The sequence below is a fragment of the Anomaloglossus baeobatrachus genome, chromosome 5, assembly GCF_048569485.1.
Source record: "Anomaloglossus baeobatrachus isolate aAnoBae1 chromosome 5, aAnoBae1.hap1, whole genome shotgun sequence".
In the NCBI taxonomy this organism is placed as follows: Eukaryota; Metazoa; Chordata; class Amphibia; order Anura; family Aromobatidae; genus Anomaloglossus; species Anomaloglossus baeobatrachus.
Genome location: NC_134357.1, coordinates 324235210 through 324261647, shown reverse-complemented (window position 1 = coordinate 324261647; position 26438 = coordinate 324235210). Strand labels below are relative to the sequence as shown.

The window sequence follows — 26438 nt, the reverse complement described above, 5'->3', positions numbered from 1 at the left end:
CCACTGGACCGAACTCGAAGATGGTGGTAGGGAGTCCGGCAGCTGAAGCACTGATGGGCAGCAGAACAGTCCGTGCAAGTGAAGGCAGCGGAGGAGTCCCTGGGACCACGGAGTCACAGATGGTAGTCCTGGTGACGTAGCTCAGGTTCGGAAGCCGAGATGATATCAGGCGGGGTCCGGAACCTCAGGAGCGAGATGACGGGTCACCGCAGGGATCCGAGATGGTACGGACTGTCAGATGGCAGACGGACAGTGTGCGGGGTTCAGGATACGGCTGACTGGATGGCGAGGCAGGTACGGCTCTACAAAGAGAGATAGGTGAGTACAGGCACATAAACACCAGGAGACCTGACTCCTAGCTCAGGGAACACGAAGATCAGGCCCCGCCCCCTTGGACAATAACCCCCTTTATACCCAGTACCTGTTCAACCTCATTTCCTGTTAATGGGCGCTGGCCCTTTAAGAAAGGGTCAGTGACCGCGCGCGCGCCCTAACGCGCATGCGCGCCGCCCGGGTGCCAGAAGCCAGGGAAGGAGGCTGAGAGGAGGACGCAGGAGAGCCGGCCAGGTCCTGGGAAGCCGTCGGGCGCCGGGATCGGGGACCAGGGGGCCTGGGACGGACGGAATCCGGGGGCTGAGGAGCGGGCAGCGTGGCAGGTGAGCCGGGGAGCGGGGGTGAGGACCCGGGGAGCGTGACAATATCTTAAAGGGAAGGAGGGTGGGAGCTCCTGTGATGTACCAAAAATTGGCTTCCTCATCCCTAACGGTCCCTCGCTTTTTTCACCCACTCCCGGTCCCCACCTTATCTGACCTAAGGCTGATCCTAGACTCCACTGTCACCTTTTTCCTCACATCCTGCACTTATTTCAACCCCTTAAATTGCTGCACAAACCATGTCATAATGGCCTCTTTTCCAGGCCTGCAGCCTTCATTCAGCCTTGTACCCCTATGAACAAAAAATAGCCAATATAAGAATAGAATCTATAAAATTGAAATTTTATTAGTGAGTAATTAAAAGCAAGAAAAAAATAATGAAAAATAGTGCAATGTGCACAACAAGACAGCAAGGCAAGGGACAAATGGCGTGGTATCTAAAATTTTACAAAAATAATATTAAGGGATCCAATATAATATATCAAAAATATAGAATATGTAAATATATTTACACCCATATAGAAAAATTACATGAATAAAAAATTTGCACAGGTTCAAAAAAGATAATACATGCACAAAATTGCACAGATAATTGTATAATAAATATGTAGTATAGAGTAAAATAATATGTAGGAAAAATGGTCCCACAAAGCTAAAGTGCAAAGATAAAGTGCAAAGATTAAGGTGCATTCAAAAAGTGCAATTAAATAAGCACTAGCACCTAATTGTAGATGTCAATGAAGCTCACTGAATGTTAGTATGATATGGGGAGCTACCATGATATAATGAACAGGCAATACATAGTCATATATGGGAGCACTATATATATGTTAAGGAGAGGGTTTACATGAAGTAATGTCCCACTGCCGTGCCGATGCCAGACCAAACATGTGTTTTGGCATGTGGCCTTCGTCGGGGTGGTGTGGAGTGGACTTCAAGTAAACCCTCTCCTTAGTAGAGATGAGCGAACCGGTCCCGGTTCGGCTCGAGGTCGGTTCGCCGAACGGGGGTCCCGTTCGAGTTCGGTTCGTCGAACGTTCGACGAACCAAACTCGAACCTATAGGCTATAATAAGAGGCAATCAGAAACACATAAAAATGCATTATAAATGTACACAAACAGTTAATAAACATTGCCATAACACTTACCAGTCCCCGCGATCCCTTCTGCACTCTGTCTCCTGCCGCTATTCCATCCGATGATCGCTTAATCCTCCCGGTGACCTGCACTGCCAGCAGAGATGCAGGACCTATCGTGACGTCAAAATAGCCATGTGACCAGTCACGTGGCTATTATCTCATTGGCTACAGACTGGTCACATGACTATGACGCGTCATTTAGGACCTGCGAGTGCATCTCTCCGGTACACGGTGCACATATGTGTATCGCCGTGTACCGGCGACATGCTCTAGCACACGGTCGACTCCCCGTTCCGTTAGGGACCGGCTGACACAGCCAGTCATTAACGGAGATCACCGTTGCCATAGCAACGCAGTTAGCGGTGACGTCACCGCTAACCGCGGCTCCGAGAGCACCGTTGCTATGGTAACGCGTCTGTCAGCGTTACCGCTGTTACCGCTGACAGCCAGCACTGATCACTCACGGAGTGAAGGCTGCACGCTGCTTCACGATTGTAGTGAGGATTGTAGTGAGGATGAGGTTCCCCAGCCCCAAGTGATGAGCTGGTGAACCTCATCCTTCCTCACTACAATCGGCACTACTAGTACACTAGAAAGAAAGAAGACAGAAGAGCAGGATCGTGGAGGGCTGACAGGGGGTAATAAAGATGGAGTCTCTAATGTGTCTGTGTATTTATTTCTATTAAAGTATTTTTTCTCTGTGTGGTGTCTTTTTTTTAACCCTTTATTGGAGATTCTTAATGGCCGGGTCAAACGTGCCTGACATTAAGAATCTCTGGCTTAATACTGGCTAGTAAAACAAAGCCAGTATTAACTCATGATTACCCAACAAGCCACCCGGCTCCAGGGCTGTTGGAAGAGTTGGATACAGCGCCAGATGATGGCGCTTCTATGAGAGCGCCATTTTCTGGGACGGCTGCGGACTGAAATCCGCAGCAGAGGCGCCCAGAAACCTCGGGCTAACCTGTGCTGCAGATTCCAATCCCCAGCTGCCTAGTTGTACCCGGCTGGACACAAAAATGGGGCGAAGCCCACGTCATTTGTTTTTTAATTATTTCATGAAATAAGTGAAATAATTAAAAACGGGCTTCCCTATATTTTTGGTTCCCAGCCGGGTACAAATAGGCAACTGGGGGTTGGAGGCAGCCCGTGGCTGCCTGCTGTACCTGGCTAGCATACAAAAATATGGCGAAGCCCACGTCATTTTTTTGGTGGGCAAAAAAATTCTGCATACAGTCCTGGATGGTGTATGCTGAGCCTTGTAGTTCTGCAGCTGCTGTCTGCTCTTCTCCATACAGATAGACAGCAGCTGCAGAACTACAAGGCTCAGCATACTCCATCCAGGACTGTATGCAGAAGTTTTTTGCCCCCTGAAAAAATTATGTGGGCTTCGCCATATTTTTGTATGCTAGCCAGGTACAGCAGGCAGGTACGGCTGCCCCCAACCCCCAGTTGCCTATTTGTACCCAGCTGGGAACCAAAAATAAAGGGAAGCCCTTTTTTTATTATTTCATGAATTTCATGAAATAATTAGAAAACAAATGACGTAGGCTTCGCCCCATTTTTGTGTCCAGCCAGGTACTAGGCAGCTGGGGATTGGAATCCGCAGCACAGGTTGGCCTGAGCTTTCTGGGCCCCACTGCTGCGAATTGCAGTCTGCAGCCGCCTCAGAAAATGGCATTTTCATAGAAGCGCCATATTCTGGCGCTGTATCAAACTCTTCCAGCACCTGCCTGCTATACCTGGCTAGCATACAAAAATATGGCGAAGCTCACGTCCTTTTTTTGTAGTTTTTTGGCAAAAAAAGTAAAAAATGCTTCCCTGGATTTTCCATTGCCAGTGAAGGTAACACCAAGCAGTGGGGGTTAGCAGCCAGTAGCTGCTTGGATTACCCTTAGCTAGCAATACAAAAAATGCAGTGGGAGCTAACATATATTTTTTTTAATTATTTATTTAAATAACTAAAAATAAAATGGGCTTCCCTGTATTTTGATTGCTGGACATCACAGTGCTGTAAAAATAAATCTTTAAAAAAATGACGTAGCGCTCCGCGGTATTTTTGATTCTCAGCGCAGATAAAGCAGACAGCTATGGGTTGCCACCCCCATCTGCCTGCCGTTACCTTGGTTGGCAATCAAAATACAGGGAAGCCCATTAATTTTTTCTATTTAAAAAATAGTTAAAAAAAAAATGACGTTGGGTCCCCCCATTTTTGATAGCCAGCTAGGGTAAAGCAGACGGCTGTAGCCTGAAAACCACAACTGGCAGCTTTACCGTGGTTGGGGATCCAATGTGGAGGTCCCCTCAGGCTCTTTTTTATAATTATTTTATAAATGTTAATTATTACACAATAAAAGTAGAGTCCCCCCCAAATTGGATCACCAGCCAAGGTAAAGCGGACAGCTGTGGTCTGGTATTCTCAGGGTGGGAAGGTCCATAGTTATTGGGCCTTCACAGCCTAAAAATAGCAGGCCGCAGGCACCCCAGACGTGGCGCATACACTAGATGCGCCAATCCTGGCGCTTCACCCCAGCTCATCCCGTGCCCTGGTGCAGTGGCAAACGGGGTAATAAATCGGGTTGATACTAGCTGTAAAGTCACCTGAGATCAAGCCCAGCAGTTTGTGATGTCATGGCGTCTATTAGATACCCAACATCATAAACTGTCAGTACTAACAAAAAAAAAAAAAAAATCGACAAAAGAAATTTATTTGAAAAAACAGTCCCCAAAACATTTCCTCTTTCACCAATTTATTGTAAGAAAAAAAATAAAGGGGTCCCACGACGACTCTGGACCGTCTACAATATGGGGGGGGAGACACTCAGGGAACGTATCCCCCATTTTCTAGGAGTGCGGACCCTTCATGTGAGGAGTGTGGGTGCAATGAATCTGCACTCACTCTTCTCGGGTCCACAGCAGCAGAGTCCATGTCGTAATGGTTGCTACCAAAGCTGCAATGCCCTGCTCATGAGGTAAGGGCATGCCTAATCAGGAGAACTACTGTAGGGGAAGCTCTGCTCACTGGTATATAGGTGCTCAGAGGTAATAATAGATAAAATTAGTGAGTAACCTCGGCACTCTAAATCTCCCAGACTAAGTCAGTAAGTCACAACGGATAGTAATGCAAAATCACTCTTTATTGGTCCGTATTAAGAAAAAAAAAATTTTCATAAGCATATATGTTTTTGTCCAAAACAAGTTACAAATGACGTTTCGGCCTGAGCCTTCGTCAGATTGGACTTATCTGCATGTAATCATGAAAAATGACAATAATCAGTATCACATAAGAGTGAGAGAACAATAACATAAACTCGAACAATGTAGAGGTACAATTGGGATGCAGCAAAAAAATTGCAACACAGCAAGAAATGAAACACATGATACAAATGTCATAATAGAGTACAAGGACAATATAGTAATGACAAATATGGGGTCAGAGTAGGCTTAGATAGCTCTGGTACGAAAGAGATGTCAATCATAAAGTAACATGTGCAGTAGGTGTAGAGCTACAGTATGCATGGCAGAACTAATGGGTAGACCGACCATAGAAAAAGAACGGAGAAAAAGTGGAGAGAAAAAGTGGAGAGAAAAAGTGGAGCACCCTTTGGTGCCTTTCATGTGGCACTAAGGGGTGCTTAGCTTTGTATTTAGCCAAAAAAATGAAAAAAAAAATGACGTAGGGTTCCCCCTAGTTTTGTAGCCAGCTAGGGTAAAGCAGACGGCTGCAGCCTGCAGACCACAGCTGGCAACTTCACCTTGGCTGGTAATCCAAAACTGAGGGCACCCCACGCTGTTATTTTAAATTAAATAAATAATTTTAAAAAAAAAACACGTAGGGGTCCCCCAAAATTGGATCACCAGCCAAGGTAAAGCAGACAGCTGGGGCCTGATATTCTCAGACTAGGGAGGTCCATGGTTATTGGACTCTCCCCAGCCTAAAAATAGCAGGCCGCAGCCGCCCCAGAAGTGGCGCATCCATTGGATGGGCCAATCCTGGTGCTTCGCCCCAGCTCATCCCGTGCCCTGGTGCGGTGGCAAACGGGGTAATATATGGGGTTAATACCAGATGTGTAATGTCACCTGGCATCAAGCCCTGGGGTTCGTGAGGTCAGGCGTCTATCAGATACCCGACATCACCAACCCAGTCAGTAATAAAAAAAAAATATACGACAAACACATTTTTATTTGAAAAAACACTCCCCAAAACATTCCCTCTTTAACCAATTTATTAGAATGAAAAACAAATCCAGGTCTGCTGTAATCCTGTAATCCAAGGGGTTGCCATGACGATCCACACTGTCCCAGTCAATGAAGAGCAGGATGTTCCCCATTGGCTGGGAGAGCAATGCAGTGACCTGAGCTAACATCAATGGGTCAGCCCATGTCATTGCAGGGGATGACAAGTGCTGCTGTCAGCGAGGTACATTACCTGCGCTGATCTCCAGCACACTGACAGCCCCTGTCACTGAGTTCAATGACCGGCGCCTTCACACCAAGTATCGCGAGAGGTCCGTGACGTCACTGCTAGTCAGTCTCGAGTCGGAAGCGAGAGGTGATGTGACAAGTGGCGGCCATGGAGGACAGTGACAGCGCTGAGGTCGGAATGGCGGGACTTCATCACCGCAGGTAAGCCGAGCGGGACCATGTGTGTGTGTGTGTGTGTGTGTGTATGTGTGTGTATATGTGTACATGCCGCGGGCAGGAGGGGGCGGAGTGAGCTGAGCGGGGAAGTGTGGGCTTCCTGCACGTAACTAAGATAAACATCGGGTTACTAACCAAAGCGCTTTGCTTGGATACCCGATGTTTATCTTGGTTACCAGCCTCTGGCAGGCTGCCAGCGATAGCTCCTGCTCACTGTAGCTGTAAAAAGCTATATATATATGTGTGTGTATATATAATGTATATATATAATGTATATGTATATGTATTGCCTGTTCATTATATCATGGTAGCTCCCCATATCATACTAACATTCAGTGAGCTTCATTGACATCTACAATTAGGTGCTAGTGCTTATTTAATTGCACCTTATTTTTGCACTTTAATTAGCTTTGTGGGACCATTTTTCCTACATATTATTGTACTCCATATTTATTATACAATTATCTCTGTAATTTTGTGCTTGGTGCATGTATTATCTTTTTTGAACCTGTGCAAATATTTTATTCATGTAATTTTTCTATATGGGTGTAAATATCATGGATGTATATTGTTAGTTATCCTTTGCTGTATCTCATTTATTGTAACTTGTTGTTATGTTGGTCGTACTCTCTTTTACACATTATATATATATGTATATATGTATATATGTATATATATATATATATATATATATATATATATATATATATATATATATATATATATATATATATATATATATATATATATATATATATATATATATAATTATATATAATATATATATACGTATGTATATATGTATATATATATATATATGTGTGTATATATATATATTTTAGATTTTTGATATATTATATTGGAGCCCTTAATATTATTTTTGTAAAAATTTAGAGATCCCACGCCATTTGTCCCTTGTCGTGCCATCTTGTTGTGCACATTGCACTATTTTTATCTTGCTTTTAATTACTCGCTAATAAAATTTCAATTTTATAGATTCTATTCTTGTATTGCCTTTGTTTGGTTCATAGGGGTATATGATTCGTATTTATATCCTTTTCCATATATACTAGATGGGGGATGTGATGTTATATTGATACCATCAGACATTCTGTTAATACCCCCATGTGTGACATAATTTGGTAATTATTAATTTACATTCAGCCTTACTAGGTGTCCTACACTGTCATAATATTATGGTCCGGTCCTTGACATTCCACTCATTATAGTTTATTTTTATAGCTAAAGAATAAAGCCTGTGTAAACAAACCTGCTGAAGTGGAAATCGTCTTCACCAACCCCCTTGACAGGGAAGTGACTGACATTGTGGTGACAGCAGAAGGCAGCGGACTGCTCCAAAATCCCATTTCAGCAAAGTAAGTGATAGATTGGCGTTACCTCTGAACCCACCAGTAACTGTTGGCCAAAGATCAATGCATATTCAGTCTGGCAGTCAACCTTCTAGAAATACATCTTTTGAGAATTTAGATAGTGCTATAATCCCATCCATGTAGGCACAACATGGTATGTGTTGTATGGATCAGTAGTATAAGGCCTATAGCCTACTATGAGCCAATAGTGTGCTTCTGCATGTGTCCTCTTCTCGTGGACTTCATGAACATCGACAAGAGGAAAAAATGGTGCAATGGTCATAGCAGCTGGTGTTGATGTAATAGGCAGGGGTTTATTGGAGATTTGACAATATATTTCAATACTAATGTGGTCAATCAATTTCTAGAGTCAAGTCCTAAATGGGGAATGAAAACTATGAGAAAAATACTTTAAAAACTTTCAGTTTTTTACTTTAAAGTTATTAATCTCAGAAAATGTTGACCCAAATCAATTTAAAAAAAAAAATAGATCAGATTTTTTTTTTTTTTTTTAAAAAACAGTACATTATTTTTTTAGGAAAGATACATACATTTGGTATCTCCATAATCATGTTGACTAGCAGTTACCAAGTATGATAAAGTGAATGACTTTATTCAAGGCTACAACTAATCCTGCAAAAAAATAAAACCCTTGTACATCATTTTCTATAATTGTTATGTTGCGGACGGGGGCGCTGCCGCTTCTCTCTCGGTGGGCCTGCTCTGATCCGGGTTTGCTGCTGCGGCTCGAGTGGTGACCGGACCCGGGCTCGCATGGCCGCACGTCCTCACAACCGTCGGAAAGGGGATATTTACAGGAGATTGTCTGTGATGCCAGCCGTGGGTTGCGGTGAGGGATGGTGGCACCGCCGCTGCCTGGTGATGGGGCACCCGGGGCTGATGGCTCGGGGCAGCAAGATAGGATCCCCTCCATGGGTAGGGAAGGTGTATTCCCGGGGCCCTGTGACTGTACACAAGAGTGACGGCTGTTGGAGGTGGCGCACCAGGCTAGACCGGGGGACAATTGTGTCCTCCTAGTTCAGTAATTTCGTAAACCAAGTTGCCAGTGGCCGGCTGCCTTAGGAGGGTGCATTCGGGTCCCACACCCAGGTTAATGAATCCCTTCCTCCTGCACTTTGTGTTTTTCTTTCCTTTTGGACGACTTCGCATGGAACGGAGAAGTCTACTCCTGGGTCTGTATGTGTTGGGAGCTGTGGCCCGCGAAAGCTGAGCCTTGGGATCTCAGTGGGTTCTGACGGACACCCTATCCCCCGCGTTGGGCTTCCGTTTCGCTCTATTTGGGCAGTTAATGGGACAAAGTCTGGAACCTTGTCTCAGGCTGGTTAATTGGAAAGGGGCTTGCAACCTCCCTTGACCTAGGGTCCAGGCACCCCGACTGTGCACGGCCTCCGGACCGGATTCCCGCTGTCGGTACCGGCGGGCTACAACCCTGCCCCGGTCCACTTTAGGTCTCCCGCGACTGGATCTCCGTCACCTGTGGCCCTGTTCAGTCTGCCACCTAGCCGGGTAGTCCAAGGGCCCCTACACCTGACTACACTGCACAGTCTACACTTGACTTCCACTTCCACTGAACTGAACTCAAGACTTACGTGTTCCCGCCTCTGACACCTCAGGACCCCTAGGTGGGCGTTCTCATCCGCCTGATCCTGCCCACGAGTGTGTCCTTATTATCATGAGGGGGTGGCTAGGGTTTAATGTCTGTGTGTTATGCCTAAGTGTGGGTTTCTGGTGGTAACAAGGAAGATGTATACTTTTATGACTACCTGGTTTTGCCAGGGCGTCACACTTATTTGTTTGTATATGAACCTCCTGAATTGTAAAGTGCTGTGGAAAATATTGGTGCTATAGAAATAAAGATTATTTATTATTATTATTATTATTATTACATCAATGTTGGTGGAAAAAAAATAGTTACCACTCTTCAATGACATGGAAGAAAAAATGGCCACGACAGGAAGGGGCTACTAATGATGCATTTATCTAATCTATTGTTAATGCTGATGTCTGCTAAGTTATGAAGAATATTCCGCAAAAGTAAAAATTTGAAACGCAGCAAAAAATTTTATGTAGCTATGCGTCATGCTCAAGTGTACCAGCAGGTGGCAGTGTTGCTACAATCTTGGTTCATTCATTTTAGGAGTGATTTTCGTGAGCATTGTAGCCTTCAATTGTTAAAGGGATTAGCAGGACTTTTATTATTTTTGTGTGTTGGGCCAAGCACTAACAGGTAGGTTTGCTGCTAACTATGTACTGGTTCTGCATAAGGACGATCTCTGCCACCTCAGCATCAACAGAGCAGCTCTTTGTTTTTCTGTCTGCTCTATTGATGCAGTGTCACTGCAGACATCATGCTGATTCACAGCTGGTTGCTAGCAGTTAGGCAGTAGGGAACAGAGTGTTAATCAGAATGACATCGGCAGATGTGCCCGAATAAGAGAGACAATGTCACATGGTGTTTGGCTCTAAATTCGTTGTGTCATGGTGGCATCTGACACTGTTCACACTATGCCTCCTTTGTGCTTCTGAGTTACACAGACAGGCTTGGATATTGACCAGCAGTGTTCCCATTAGTAATCGGGCTTGCAGTAGTACATTTCTAGTTACTTCTTGGATCACATGTTATGGGAGACCTATCACAGTAACTACTTGCCTTTTTAAGATGGAGGAGTTTGTCTTCCCATGCCGACTATAGCTTTAGCTACACTGGTCTATGTGCTGCTATATCCCAGTCCTCTTGGTGATTGTATTGCTTTGTGCATGGTCTTGTTGTGGAGTGGTCACTGGACATGTGTTCCATTCATGGTCTATAAGACCATTATAGAAAGTTAGTCACTGTACTTGGTTCTCTCCGGCAGTGAAATATAGAATGAATGTTTGTGCACATGCTTGAATACCGATCGTCAGTCATTGCTTTGCAGAGCCCCACCAATTAACAAGTTAACAACTGGAAAGAAGGGAATTTTGTTTACTTACCGTAAATTCCTTTTCTTCTAGCTCCTATTGGGAGACCCAGACAATTGGGTGTATAGCTTCTGCCTCCGGAGGCCACACAAAGTATTACACTTTAAAAAGTGTAACCCCTCCCCTCTGCCTATACACCCTCCCATGGATCACGGGCTCCTCAGTTTTGGTGCAAAAGCAGGAAGGAGAAAACTTATAAATTGGTCTAGGGTAAATGAAATCCGAAGGATGTTCGGAGAACTGCAAACCATGAACCAAAAGAACAATTCAACATGAACAACATGTGTACACAAAAGAACAACCAGCCTGAAGGGTACAGGGGCGGGTGCTGGGTCTCCCAATAGGAGCTAGAAGAAAAGGAATTTACGGTAAGTAAACAAAATTCCCTTCTTCTTTGTCGCTCCATTGGGAGACCCAGACAATTGGGACGTCCAAAAGCAGTCCCTGGGTGGGTAAAAGAATACCTCAATAAAAAGAGCCGAAAAAACGGCCCCCTCTTACAGGTGGGCAACCGCCGCCTGAAGGACTCGCCTACCTAGACTGGCGTCTGCCGAAGCATAGGTATGCACTTGATAGTGTTTCGTGAAAGTGTGCAGACTAGACCACGTAGCTGCCTGACATACATGCTGAGCCGTAGCCCGGTGCCGCAATGCCCTTGAGATGAAAAGGGGATACCACCTTAGGGAGAAATTCCGGGACCGGACGCAGAACCACCTTATCCTGGTGAAACACCAGGAAGGGGGCTTTGCATGACAGCGCTGCTAGCTCAGACACTCTCCGAAGTGATGTGACTGCCACTAGGAAGGCCACCTTCTGCGAAAGACGTGATAGAGAGACATCCCGCAGCGGCTCGAAAGGTGGTTTCTGAAGAGCCGTTAGCACCCTGTTAAGATCCCAGGGTTCCAGCGGACGCTTGTAAAGTGGGACTATGTGGCAAACTCCCTGCAGGAACGTGCGGACCTGCGGAAGCCTGGCTAGGCGCTTTTGAAAAAACACGGAGAGCGCCAATACTTGGCCCTTGAGAGAGCCAAATGACAAACCCTTGTCCATTCCGGATTGAAGGAATGAAAGAACAGTGGGTAAGGCAAACGGCCATGGAGTAAAACCGTTATTAGCGCACCAGGATAGGAAGATTTGCCAAGACCTATAATAGATCTTGGCGGACGTAGGCTTCCTGGCCTGTCTCATGGTATTAGTGTGCGTGTCTTATGCTAAGCAGCCGCCCCTCCCCCCTGGTGTGGAGGTTGAGTGGCTGTGACATCAGCATCTTGCACCTCGGCTGCAGCCATCTTTATGAGGAAGGCTCACCACATTCTGTGTGTGCACATATCATTTGTCTTGGCTCCTTTTTGGTGTTTTTTTGATATAGTTATTTGTGGTTTTTCTGTCTCATGGTGGCAATGACATCCTGAGATAACCCTGAAGACGCTAGGAGCCAGGACTCAATGGCCACACAGTCAGGTTGAGGGCCACAGAATTCAGATGGAAAAATGGGCCTTGTGACAGCAAGTCTGGGCGGTCTGGAATCGCCCACGGTTGACCCACCGTGAGATGCCACAGATCCGGGTCCAACGACCGCCTCGGCCAGTCTGGAGCGACGAGAATGGCGCGACGGCAGTCGGACCTGATCTTGCGTAACACTCTGGGCAGCATCGCCAGAGGAGGAAACACATAAGGCAGTCGAAACTGCGACCAATCCTGAACTAACGCGTCCGCTGCCAGAGCTCTGTGATCCTGAGACCGTGCCATGAATGCCGGGACTTTGTTGTTGTGCCGTGACGCCATGAGATCGACGTCCGGCGTTCCCCAGCGGCGACAGGTCTCTCGAAACACGTCTGGGTGCAGAGACCATTCCCCCGCGTCCATGCCCTGACGACTGAGAAAATCTGCTTCCCAGTTTTCTAAGCCCAGGATGTGAACTGCGGAGATGGTGGAAGCTGTGGCTTCCACCCACTTCAGAATCCGTCGGACTTCCTGGAAGGCTTGACGACTGCGAGTGCCGCCTTGGTGGTTGATGTATGCGACGGCAGTGGCGTTGTCCGACTGGATACGGATCTGCCTGCCCTCAAGCCACCGATGAAAAGCCAATAGGGCTAGATACACTGCCCTTATCTCCAGAATATTGATCTGAAGGGATGACTCTATTGGAGTCCAGGTTCCCTGAGCCCTGTGGTGGAGAAAAACCGCTCCCCACCCTGACAGGCTCGCGTCCGTGGTGACCACAGCCCAGGTTGGGGGTAAGAGAGTTGGGAAGGAGCCACCACTGAAGTGACGTCTTGGTTGCAAGGGAAAGAGAGACGTTCCTGTCGAGGGAAGCCGAACTCCTGTCCCATTTGTGGAGAATGTCCCATTGGAGTGGCCGAAGATGGAATTGCGCGAACGGGACTGCCTCTATAGCTGCCACCATCTTCCCCAGGAAGTGCATGAGGCGCCTTAAGGGGTGTGACTGACTCCGAAGAAGGGATTGCACCCCTGCCTGCAGAGAAAGCTGTTTGTCTCTCGGAAGCTTGACTAACGCTTGCTGGGTATGAAACTCCATCCCAAGGTACGTCAGTGATTGGGTCGGTGTCAACTTGGATTTCGGGAAGTTGATGATCCACCCGAACCGCTGGAGAGTCGCCAGAGCGACAGACTTTGTTGACACGCCACCCGAGACGGGGCCCTGACTAGGAGATTGTCCAAGTAGGGAATCACCGAGTGGCCCTGAGAATGCAGGACCGCCACAACGGATGCCATGACTTTGGTGAAAACCTGTGGTGCTGTCGCCAAGCCGAAAGGCAATGCCACGAACTGGAGGTGTTCGTCCCCGATGGCGAAACGTAGGAAACGTTGATGCTCGGGTGCGATCGGTACATAGAGATAAGCATCCTTGATGTCGATCGATGCTAGGAAGTCTCCTTGTGACATTGAGGCGATGACCGAGCGGAGAGATTCCATCCGGAACCGTCTGGTTCTCACATGTCTGTTGAGCAGCTTGAGGTCCAGAACGGGACGGAATGACCCGTCCGTTTTTGGCACCACGAACAAGTTGGAGTAAAATCCGCGACCACGTTCCTGAAGGGGAACGGGGATCACAACTCCTTCCATCTTTAGAGCGGCTACTGCCTGAAAAAGTGCGTCGGCCTGAGCGGGGGGTGGAGAAGTTCTGAAGAAGCGAGCCGCAGGACGAGAGCTGAACTCTATCCTGTAACCATGAGACAGAATGTCTCTCACCCATCGGTCTTGAACATGTGGCCAGCAGGCGTCGCCAAAGTGGGAGAGCCTGCCACCGACCGAGGATGCGGTCAGGGGAGGCCGAGAGTCATGAGGAAGCCGTCTTGGAGACAGTGCCTCCTGCGGCCTTTTGTGGGCGAGACTTGGATCGCCACGCATAAGAGTTCCTCTGGCCTTTCTCCGGCCTGTTGGACGAAGAGGACTGGGACTTGGCGGAGGGACGAAAGGACCGAAATCTCGATTGAACCTTTCTCTGTTGAGGTCTCTTAGGTTTGGCCTGGGGTAAGGAGGAATCCTTTCCTTTGGATTCCTTAATAATCTCATCCAATCGTTCGCCAATCAAACGGTCGCCAGAAAACGGCAAACCGGTTAAGAACCTCTTGGAAGCCGAATCTGCCTTCCATTCGCGCAGCCACATGGCCCTGCGGACTGCCACAGAGTTAGCGGATGCTACAGCTGTACGGCTAGCAGAGTCCAGGACGGCGTTCATGGCGTAGGATGAAAAGGCTGACGCCTGAGAGGTCAAAGACGCAACTTGCGGAGCAGAATTACGTGTGACAGCATTAATCTCAGTCAGACAAGCCGAGATAGCTTGGAGTGCCCACACGGCTGCAAAGGCCGGGGCAAAAGACGCGCCCGTGGCCTCATAGATGGACTTCACCAGGAGCTCAATCTGTCTGTCAGTGGCATCTTTTAGCGATGAGCCATCTGCAACCGACACCACGGATCTAGCCGCCAATCTTGAGACTGGAGGATCCACCTTGGGACAGTGAGCCCAACCCTTAACAACTTCAGATGGGAAGGGGTAACGCATGTCACTGAGGCGCTTAGTAAAGCGCTTGTCCGGGACCGCTCTGGGCTTCTGGACAGCGTCCCTGAAGTTAGAGTGATCAAAAAACTTATTGCGAGTACGTTTGGGGAACCGAAACTGGTGTTTCTCCTGCTGAGACGCCGACTCCTTTACAGGAGGAGGCGGGGGAGCGAGATCTAACACCTGATTGATGGACGAGATAAGATCATTTACTAAGGCGTCCCCCTCAGGTGTATCAAGGTTAAGGGCGACGTCAGGGTCAGAGCCCTGAGCTGCGACGTCCGCCTCGTCCTCCAGAGAGTCCTCAAGCTGGGATCCCGAGCAGTGAGAGGAAGTCGGGGAAGAGTCCAAGCGAGACCGCTTAGCCAGTCTAGGACTACGGTCCGGGCAGGAGTCCTCCGCCTGAGACCGAGGGGCCAACCTATGAGCGCGCTGTGGCGCGGACCGAGAGGGGCCTGGAGGCGAAGAGCCAACAGGGGCCGGGGCCTGTGAAGGGTCCGGTCTGGACTGCAAAGCATCTAGCAGCTTAGAAGACCATTTGTCCATAGACTGTGTAATGGATTGAGAAAGTGACTCAGAGAGTTTCTCAGCAAAAGAGGCGAACTCTGTCCCTGCAGCCTGGTCAGGGGGAGCAGGGGGGTCTACATGAGCCGAGGGGCCCACCAGTGTCCGAGGCTCCGGCTGAGCAAGCGAAACAGGGGTCGAGCATTGCTCACAGTGAGGGTAGGTGGAACCCGCAGGTAACATAGCCCCACAAGAGGTACAGGCCGCAAAAAAACCCTGTGCCTTAGCAGCTTTGCTCCTTGTGGACGACATGCTGTTGTCTCTTAGGAGAGTGATCACTGAGGGTATATGGGAAAGGGGTATACAGCCCACCGAACAGATAGATATAGATATATACGTATCTAATCCGGCACCCTAGGGGGACCAGCACCGGGTGACCGGTGTGGCTTACCGACCGCTAACGAGTGGAGTGCGTCCTCCAGATTCCCTGCCTTGGATCCCCCGGAGCTGCATAGCAGTTCACTGAAAATCGTCCACCGGCAGAATGCCAAAAAATGGCTGCCGGAGCTCTCAGGGGAGGAGTGGAGCCGTGGGCAGCGCCAGCAAAGTGCGGGAATCTGGGGTCCCCACAGTGATCAGTGAGGGGGGAGGAAACATGCAGGATGCTCCAGCCCTCACATCCGACGTCAGGCCGGTAATCCCGCCCTTACCCCTGACAGGCAGGCCCGGGGGCGGGATTTTTGAGACTAGGCCGCGATGAAGCCGGGGACTAAATTTGAGACCGCGCCCGACAAGCAGGCACGGTCGGCGCGGAAGTCCACCAGCCTCCTGAATTCAGCAGCCGCCGCGGCTTCCGGGAAGAAGGTGCGCTCCCTGCACAGTCCCCTATGGGGACACAGTGTACCTTTTGAGTTGCAGGGCCCAGTCCCTGAGGTTGAAGAGGCTCCGGTCCGGCAGGTTCCCACAGGGGCTGCGGATGGAGCACGGTCCCAGTAAATGGATGACCGCTTAGGATCCCACTTCTCCGAGAGCCGCTTAAGGGATGGTGAAGGAGACGGCATGTGGCTCCAGCCTCTGTACCCGCAATGGGTACTTCAACCTTAACAACACCGCAGACGTAGTGGGGTGAGAAGGGAACATGCCGGGGGCCCCGTGGGGGCCCTCTTTTCTTCCAACCGACATAACTAAGTTGAGAATGCATGAGTGGATGTGTGCCTCCTTCCACACAAAGCATAAAACTGAGGAGCCCGTGATCCACGGGAGGGTGTATAGGCAGAGGGGAGGGGTTACACTTTTTTAAAAGTGTAATACTTTGTGTGGCCTCTGGAGGCAGAAGCTATACACCCAATTGTCTGGGTCTCCCAATGGAGCAACAAAGAAAGTGATCATTTCTAAATAAGAAAATAACCTTTTAAATCCAGTAGAGAGATTCTCCGCTAAAAGCTTTATTTCAACCATTGTATAGAGATATTGTATAGGAGGCATATGGACTGCCTATGACCCATAAAGACAATCTGATTCTATATGCTGCCATACTTTTGATGCACACGTAAGTGCATAGAGTCTGAGGGCGGCTTTGCACGTTGCAATATTGCACGTGTGATGTCGGTGGGGTCAAATCGAAAGTGACGCACATCCGGCGTCACTTTCGACATCGTTGTGTGTAAATTCTAGATGATACGATTAACGAGCACAAAAGTGTCGTTATCGTATCATCGTTGCAGGCTCCAACTTTTCCATAATTATGCTGACGCGACAGGTACGATGCTGTTCCTCGTTCCTGCGGCAGCACACATCGCTGTGTGTTACGCCGCAGAGCGAGGAACATCACCTTACCTGCCGCCGGCGGCTCTACGGAAGGAAGGAGGTGGGCGGGATGTTTACATCCTGCTCATCTCCGCCCCTCCGCCGCTATTGGCCGCCTGCCGTGTGACGTCGCTATGACGCTGCACGACCCACCCCCTTATGAAGGAGGCGGGTCGCCGGCCGGACCGACGGTTGCAGGGCAGGTGAGTGCATGTGAAGCTGGCGTAGTGATAATTTTCACTACGCCAGCTATCACAAGATATCGTACCTGCGACGGGGGCGGGGACTATCGTGTGCGACATCACAGCATCGGCTTGCGATGTCGCAACGTGCAAAGCCCGCCTAAGACTATGTTCACGTGTTGTGTTTTTCAGCGATTTTTTTTTTTTTTTTAATTTTTTTTTTTGTTTTTTGTTTTGATTTTTTTTATTATACAAATTAAAAAATGCTTATTAAAATTCCAGCAAAGGCTATGAGATTTCCGAAATCTCATGTACGCACTTGAGTTTTTTATTTCTATCAAAAAAAGACAGTTGAACTCTGTAGTGCTAAGATGTGTAAACAATGAATATAGGAATATACATATGGATTTGTGCTATGAAAAACATGCAAAAACTGAGATACTTAGCACACACAAATGGCCAGTTTTATGTGAGCCCAATAGCCAAGGCAACCTCTTAATGTTGGGCCGCTATCTAAATATAATTGCCTCTTTGTGTTTAAAACTCCCAATTTATAGGCAGACAGGAACCTGAGAATATAGATTTAAAATAGCCTAAGGCTGAGGAGCAGGAGTGCTCAATCAAAAGGCATGACCCTATAATCTAAGAAAAAGACTGATGGCACTTTCTAACATTCTAGTATGAACAGGTGCAAACTGAACATGATAGATTTTTTTATTTTTTTTTGTGTGTGTGTGCTATCATGTTCAGTTTGCACCTGTTCATACTAGAATGTTAGAAAGTGCCATCAGTCTTTTTCTTAGATTATAGGGTCATGCCTTTTGATTGAGCACTCCTGCTCCTCAGCCTTAGGCTATTTTAAATCTATATTCTCAGGTTCCTGTCTGCCTATAAATTGGGAGTTTTAAACACAAAGAGGCAATTATATTTAGATAGCGGCCCAACATTAAGAGGTTGCCTTGGCTATTGGGCTCACATAAAACTGGCCATTTGTGTGTGCTAAGTATCTCAGTTTTTGCATGTTTTTCATAGCAGTAATGCATGTTTATATTCCTGTATTCGTTGTTTACATATTTTAGCACTACAGAGTGAAACTGTCTCCTTTTTGTTAATATCTCATGCTCAATATGCACCTGTTCACACTAGAATGTTAGGAAGTGCCATCAGTCTTCTTTTTTCTTTTTCTGACTGAATTGGAAAACTGCTGTGTTTTCTTTCAGCATTTTTGCAGGATTTTTTCACCATAAAAAGCAATGAGGAAGAGCAAAAATAGGGCAAGAAAACCACAAACATGCATTTTTATGACATTTTTGCTATGTTTTAAGTGAATAAAACTAACTTTATTATGTACTGTAGACGAATGACACATAATATGCACCAAAACAAATGCAGCAAAAAAAAAAAAGCAGGAAAACCACAGCAAAAGCAGCGTCTTTACTGCCTATACAGGTTGGGTGAACATAACCTCAGTCACACTAAAAAAAAAAACTGATTTGATAAGCAGAATAAACATCCAAATGTAGTTTGTTAAAAATGTGGTGTTTTGTTGTTTTTTTTTGTTTTGTTTATTGTTCCTATAATTTAATATTTTTTATTTTTTAGGGGATGCTCAGTAAAACCAAACGAGACCACTACCATACGCATAACCATGACCCCGTTTAAAGCCGGCATCAAGCATCTGTTGGTGGATCTTAGTACTAGCAAGTTTCAGAATGCCAAAGGATATCTGGAGATAAATGTGCAAGAGACCGAATAAATTATTTATAGCAATTATATGTCGAACACTGCAAGTTAATTTATAATGTATGTCTGTGTTGCAGAAGCTTTCACACATTCAGACACCATCACATCCCTTTCAAGCAGTACACAGTATCTGGACAGTTCCCAGGACGCCATGTATCATCACAGTTTACACTACATCGCCCAAACCACAATGGGCATGTTTTGCAGATCTTGTCAGCTTCATGAAGGTCACAATCTTTATGCTTTTTTTTCTGCATTATAAACCGCAGTTCTCAACAAACCACCAAAAGTGAGAAACCACCAACATCTATGATCATTAAGAGAATAATTCCTTCACTTTCACTAAATCTGACCTCTAGACGAGCAAAGTTACAGATTCTCCTGTGGTGTCCTGTAGTGCAGTTCCAACTCTCTGATCCAGAAATGGCTGGTCTGTATACCAAAAGATGAATCACTCCATTCAGGCTCAAACTGGCCCCTTAGGGGAAGAGGTGAATCCCCCAGAGAAGCCTGTGGAGGAATAGGCTCTCACTCCCTACATGAGAAGGTCTTGGCACAGAACACTTGATGCACTATGTACAGGCAGACCACCTATCTCAGTATGAAAATGTATAATCAAAACTGCTAATAAATACAACCTCTGGAATCCTTGTTTATCAGGTGGGTGAGGGTTCTTAAATCCCACCCATGGTATCCTCATTTATCAGGAAGGTGAAGGACCAACAATTTGACCTCTGGGATCCTCATTTATCAGGTGGGTGAGGGTACAACAATTCCACCTCTGGGATTCTCATTAATAAGGTTGATGAGGGTCCAACTGCATCCCCCAAATACTTCAGTGGAGAAATGTCTACACGCCCAATGAAGCAATCTTTCCATACAAATGTACGGAGAAGGTGTTGGCTGTAAATTTGCGAACAAGGAGCAGGTAATATTTCCAAATCGTTACAGAGTGGGCCCAAGAATCAATGCTACTGGTGGGCTCTTGGCATGCCAATTTGATAGTCTCTCCATTAAAAGGAAAGCTTCACCTTTGTAACCGGTTTTATGCTGCATCATCTAGAATGAAAAATGAACCAGCTTTGCAAATTTTCAATAAGGATTATCTCATAAATGATTTGGGATAATCAGTCTAAAAGTCCAAATATAAAACTAGTAGCTGTTTTAAAAAAAAAAAAAAAAAATTAAAGTGATCGTTTACTACAAGGACAACCCCTTCTGATTCCACGTTTCCCCCAAGTAAAATAAAAAAGCCTATACGCATGTCCCATACTGGTGCTGTTTCAATGGTGCCATAGTTCGCGTTACCAGGACTAATGTGACGTTGTGACATCATGCGAGTCCCACGTAAAATCAGCGCTTTCTTCTGTCCCCCGCCTTTGGACCAAACAAGCAATCAACAGGAAGTGAGCACAGCAGCTTCCTGTTGATTAACTTGTTTGGTCCGAAGGAACGGCGCAGGTATGGGAAGTGAGTATGGGCTTTTTTATTTTACCTGCAGGAAATATGTGGAATCAGAAGGGTTGTCCTAGTAGTGGATAACTCCTTTAAAATCTTTCTGTTCTATAAAATACCCTTTTGATACTTTTAATCTTTATTGCTAGGAGGGGACTCGGCACAAAATAAGTCTCCTTCCCTCTCTGACAGCTGACAATGAAGTCCTGTTTTAGTTGACCCCTTGCCTATACTGCTATAATACCGCAAGAGCTCTGCTCCCTATTTTTACAAACAGGAGTGAGAGCCATTTCTACTGGCTGCTTTACAGAACACCGTGGATCACTATGCAGAGAACTTGGTGCAAGGAAATGGACTGAGTATGTGCGTCCACCGCCTCTCAGTCCTTTAAGTGGACGTACAATTGCCATATGCTTTGCACACTCTGAGCACATTATTATATACTGTAAGTAAAAGTTATAAATCACAAGATTGTTTTTATCATATTTAAGAGCTTGTAAATGGTTAATATTGTTAATTAAGTATTATGCATACAGTTAATGTGATATTGAATGGTGGGCCAAGTGAAGTGTTGCAGTGTACAGACAAGGGATCAAATGATCAGAAGTTCAAGTCATCTAGGGTGATGTAAAAAAAAAAAAAAGAATGGGCGAAGAAATGAGAGGAAAGAGGGGTTAATGTATATTACACCATAGCAAAGATAAGTGTACTTTTTAAGATTATATAGACGGGCAAGGATGCGACAAATACAAATTAATATAGAGGCTAATGCTCTTAATAAATTTGCTCTGGGATATTAATGAAGAGGTGGCAATATTATAAGGGGACTTTTTAAAGTTACTATTCTTTGTGGCTGTGGCCGTGGCTTATCATAGTTTTTTTGCTATATATTTGGCCAATCTTAAGACATTACACTTTGGTGTAGAGATGCTACTTCACTTTTTTATGCCAGCCCCTTACTGGAGTGAGTTTGTGATTAATTTAGCACCAGCCACAAATCAGAAATCTGGCTACTGGCGTACTTTGGAAAAATGTGGGAAGCAGTATAAAAAATAAAAATAAAATTGCAAAAATGTGCTCATTTTTCACAAGAATAAATTGTCAAAATTTGCTTATTCATAAATACAGTACTGTATTTTTACTTAGGAAATTGTTGATGTGTTCAATACTTATTTCACTCTCTGTATATCACTTATATTATGTATATTATTTATTATGGTTTTCTAATAACTCTGTAAACAACATTGGGTGTCTTTTTTTTTTCGGTTACTTTTTTTTTTTAGCTGTCCAGAAATAAAATATCAATTTGGCAACCTTTGGTCTAAGGGATTAAAATTATCGAGCAGGCAAACATTCAAGCAGATATTTTATTTAGAAAAAAACCAAAGAGAAAATTGCATGAAAAATACCCTGACTATAAATAAATAAATAAATTGCAAGTGCTTAATAACAGGGTACTTAGTGTATACATTTTTGCAAAAAGGTAAAAAGCTGTCTCACCTCGTCACGGTGTACCTATCTGAGACAGTCCCTAACCTACTGAAGTTAAAAACATTATCAATACCTGACTTGTGTCATGTCAAACTCCAATATGAATGGTGGCAAGTGGTCAGCTGTGTCCCAGATATTTTATTTAGGCCATAATCCTAGTTTTAAATAATCTTCATCTGATTGGCGCTGCTGCCTCCAGGATGAATTTAGACAGCATTCAGACAGCTGGACAGTGTGGGAGCTATACCATGGCAATGTAATGCTTAAACCTCCATGTTTCTACTGAACCAAACTTGGATCACAATAAAACGCTATAAACTGAGGTTAAGAGGATTTGCTGGAAGTCTGGATTTTAAGCCACAATATAGACACTGAAATGCATCTTTATCAGGGGTGGGCAATCAATTTTTCCGATGGGCACAATGAGAGACCATGACTGTTGTGGAGGGTCGAACCAATAGGCTGAAATTAACTTTGTTCAATATTATTAACATATTTAAATTTTTATATTTAATTATAACACTTAATATTGAACCGAAACGAAGTTTGTTGACACCCCTCCCCTATATACCGTATGAGCCAACGCATAGCCCCTATACAGAATAAGTCCACACAAAGGCCCCCTAGATAAAGTATAAGCCCACACACAGTTGCCCTATATATATTATATATATATATATATATATCTCATGGACCCCACACAGCCCCCCCCTATATACAGTATGAGCATCCTAAAATACAGTATGTCCTCCCACACAGTCTCCCTATATACTACTATGTGAGCACTCACATAGCTTTTTTATACTTAATATCAGCCTGTCACGAGTGTGTTGAGCTCTACTGAGACCTCAGCAGACAGGATCTGGGATCAGAAGGTCAAACGTTTTAGTTGATCGCAGATTCTCTTTAAAACCCACTCACCATTTATCGTGACTAAGAGCATATTTAATTCCATTTGGTGCAGAAGGGGTTAAGGTTTCTTTTCTATTCTGCTGAGATTGACTTGTATCTGTTAGGCTAGTTTCACACCTGCGATTTTTCCTTCAGTTGCAATCCGCCGTTTTGGAAAACAGCGGAATCCGTTAACAGATTCCGCTGCTTCCCATACACTTGTATGGACGACGCATTGCAACTGATGGTCCTGCGTTGCGTTGCATTCGCCGGCCGACGCTGCGTTGCATCTGCCGGTCGGAAAGAACGCGGCATGTAGCGTTTTTCTGCGCTTCCCTGAGCATAAAAAAAAAGCAATGTGCTGGATTCCGTCAGCGTCTGTCATTGTTATAATGGAAGTCTATGGTGGCGGAATCCGTCATTTGACGGATTCCTGTGACGCATCCATTTTTACACAACTGCGCATGCTCAGTTGAGTAATTGTTGAAAAAAAAAAAAGCTACAACGGATTCCGTTGTTTTGCAGTATCCGTCGTATCAGTTGTGCCACTATATGCAACGCATCCATTACATCCGTCACACAACGAAATGAGACAGATGCCGCACAACGCAAGTGTGAAACTAGCCTTAAGGGTGCTTTACACGCTGCGACATAGCTAGCGATCTCATTAGCGATGTAGCACGCCAGATCGCACATATGATCTGCCGAGATCGCACATGTGACCGGCGCTACAAAAATGACCTATGTGCGATCTCGGTAGATCGTATGTGCGATCTGGCGTGTTACATCGCTAACGAGATCGCTAGTGATGTTGCAGCGTGTAAAGCACCCTTTAATCTCAGCTTCAGCCATGACCTTCTGCTAAATAAACCCACTCCTTACTCTCTACTATGCTAGCTATACTGTAGTTCATTCAATACTGGCCACTTTGAAGGAGCCTGTCTCTAGAAAAGCTAAGGTGTTAATTTCAATTGCAGCTGCAAAGTTTCCTGCTGGAGAAGCTGAGGAGTGCTATTTGTTGTGCCCTTCCCTACCCATTTGTCTTACCTTTCTCATGTTGTTTTATTGGAATAGTGAGACTTGTAACTCTCCGGACTTCACACTAGTCAGGGTGAGTTCAGGGCAAGAGGGCCTAGGCATGTGACGGCGGACGGGGGAAGTACCTGTCCAGGGACATTAGGGAGTGCAAGGATCAGACTCAGGTGAGTTTTAGGAGGATACCCGGCTTCCCTCTCCCTATGGCTAGGGCCTTTGTGGTACATCTTTGCTAGTTTTCCCTTTTGTATTGTGCCGCTTGCCAGGTGTCCTCCCACACACAGCATGACAGAGCCCCTACATAGCTTCCTTATACACAGTATGAGTGACACGCCCCACCGGGCTCCACTGAGAGCACTCGGAACTGGGCCCGCTCTGTTCTGCTTGGAGGATGTCACGGCAACAGGGCCCGGCTCCGTGACCCTGGCGGTGTCATTAATTAAATGGGGAAATATTATTTAGAAGGGGAGATGAGTTTGTGACGCCACCTGTGGTGTGCAGCAAGAAAGGTGCCGCCACTGCTATTCAGCTCCCTTGGGGCCAATGGTGATGCAGCTGAGTTGGTATAGCTCTCCACAGATAGAGCTGGGCCCCAGAGCTCTCGATGGGAGATAGGATGTAATGGCGGAGTGCAGAACCAGAGGCGCAGGCAATAACTGGGCAATACAGGAATGCAGTCACAAGGTCTTTACTCACAGTTAATAGTTCCAGGTTACCACGACTAGTCAGAGGTTGCCCCCAGAGTGCTAGGCCCTGCTGTGATGGGCTCCAGCTGATCCTCGGATAGTTCAGATGCACAACCCAGTACACCCTTCTGTGTCCCTTCCCTGGTCATCTTCCTGCACTGGCCTCTCCCACCTGCCCATCACATACAGAGCCCCGAGCCAGTTTCCGCGGATTCCTTTTGTGGGTGGCTTTCTTGCCTTGTCCCTTGGTCCTATGTGGTCACCTTTTTTACTGGATGTGTGTGGATGTGGCTTTGGTACTTCAAGTAGCCTCAGCTACCGGTTTGCTAGCTGAGCCTTCTAGTTCTCCACTAGTTGAGGGGCCGGTCCCCTTTGCAGCCAAGTCCCTCCACACCGGTATACCGGCTGTGGTATGGTGCACTTCCCGTGGTTCTGAGACTCCTACTTCCCTGATCTTGGGATGAGCTGGTCCATCTCCAGGTCCCAGGACTTTTCTCCTCTGCGTCCACTTCCTGACTGACTAACGTTCTATAGTTTGCTCCCACTAACTAAACTCCACCTCCAAACTAGCTTCGGGATGGTGCTTTTCCTAAGGCAACTGCTTAGGTTGCAACTCGCCCTAAAGCCTGCTTTACACATTACAATTTCGAATACGATATCGTATGCGATGTGACCTGCCCCCATCGTATGTGCGGCACGTTCAATTTGTTGACCGTGTCGCACAAACGATTATTTCCCGTCACACGTACTTACCCTTCCATATAATCTCGATGTGGGCGTCGAACATCCACTTCCTGGAGTGGGAGGGATGTTCGGCGTCACAGCGACGTCACACGGCAACCAGCCAATAGAAGTGGAGGGGTGGAGATGAGCGGAACATAAACATCCCGCCCACCGCCTTCCTTCCGCATTAGCTGGCGGCACTCAGGTAAGATGAGTTCATCGTTCCCGGGGTGTCACACACAGCGATGTGTGCTGCCTTGGGAACATTGAACATGCAATTTTTAGCAAATGAACGACGTGTATGCAATGAACGGTTTTACGTTCAATCGCAGTCGCAAGTAGCTGTCACACGCTACAACACCACTAACGATGCCGGATGTGCGTCTCTTACGACGTGACCCCGCCGACACATCGTTAGATATGTTGTAGCTTGTAAAGCCTGCTTAACTACGGCCTAATGGAGTGTCGCTAAATTAAGAGTGTTTGTGTATGTATGCAACGACTTGTGACTAGAGTTGAGCGCGGTTCGTGGTTCTCCAGTTCGCGGTTTGAGTGATTTTGAGGGCTGTTCTAGATCGAACTAGAACTCAAGCTTTTTGCTAAAGCTCGATAGTTCTAGTTACGTTCGAGAACGGTTCTAGCAGCAAAAAGCCAAGCTAATTACTAGCTGGCTTTTCGCTGTAATAGTGTAAGTCACTCTGTAACTCACACTATTATGAAATTTCAGCGTATAGTGTGCGGGAACAGTGCATTCAGATCACTGCTGCTGTGATAATGGCGATCTCCATTTTTTTTTTTTTATTTTTCCTTGTCTTCCTTCCCTAAGCACGTGCGTGTAGTGGGGCGGGCCAGCATGTCAGCCAATCCCAGACACACACACAGCTAAGTGGACTTTTAGCCAGAGAAGCAATGGCATGTGTGATAGGATGTCCATGTCACATGTCCCTGCATTATAAAAACGGGTATCTGCCCGTCCGGACGCCATTATCTGCCTTTTGCGTCTGGGTGTCAGTCACCGCTGGCGTAGCTCCTGTCTCCGATACTGCTGTGTACGCTCTACACACAGCGCAATACAGAATAGGGATAGAAGTTTCTATTAGCCCTTGTAAGGGC

The 26438-nt window shown here is 46.2% G+C and overlaps 1 protein-coding gene across 2 annotated transcripts in view; it reads left to right on the top strand.

Moving 5' to 3' along the window:
• The window catches only part of LOC142311398 (protein-glutamine gamma-glutamyltransferase E-like), a 65507-nt gene extending 43492 nt beyond the window's left edge, over positions 1 to 22015 (top strand). The window contains exons 4-5 of one of the 2 annotated variants that reach the window (XM_075349783.1): positions 7676 to 7809; positions 18904 to 22015. In XM_075349783.1, coding sequence (XP_075205898.1) covers positions 7676 to 7809; positions 18904 to 19057 — 288 coding nt within the window. In that variant the 3' untranslated portion in view covers positions 19058 to 22015. The remainder of the gene's footprint in view (positions 1 to 7675; positions 7810 to 18903) is intronic. The other variant, XM_075349781.1, reaches the window with a different exon arrangement.
• Positions 22016 to 26438: the final 4423 nt, after the last annotated feature.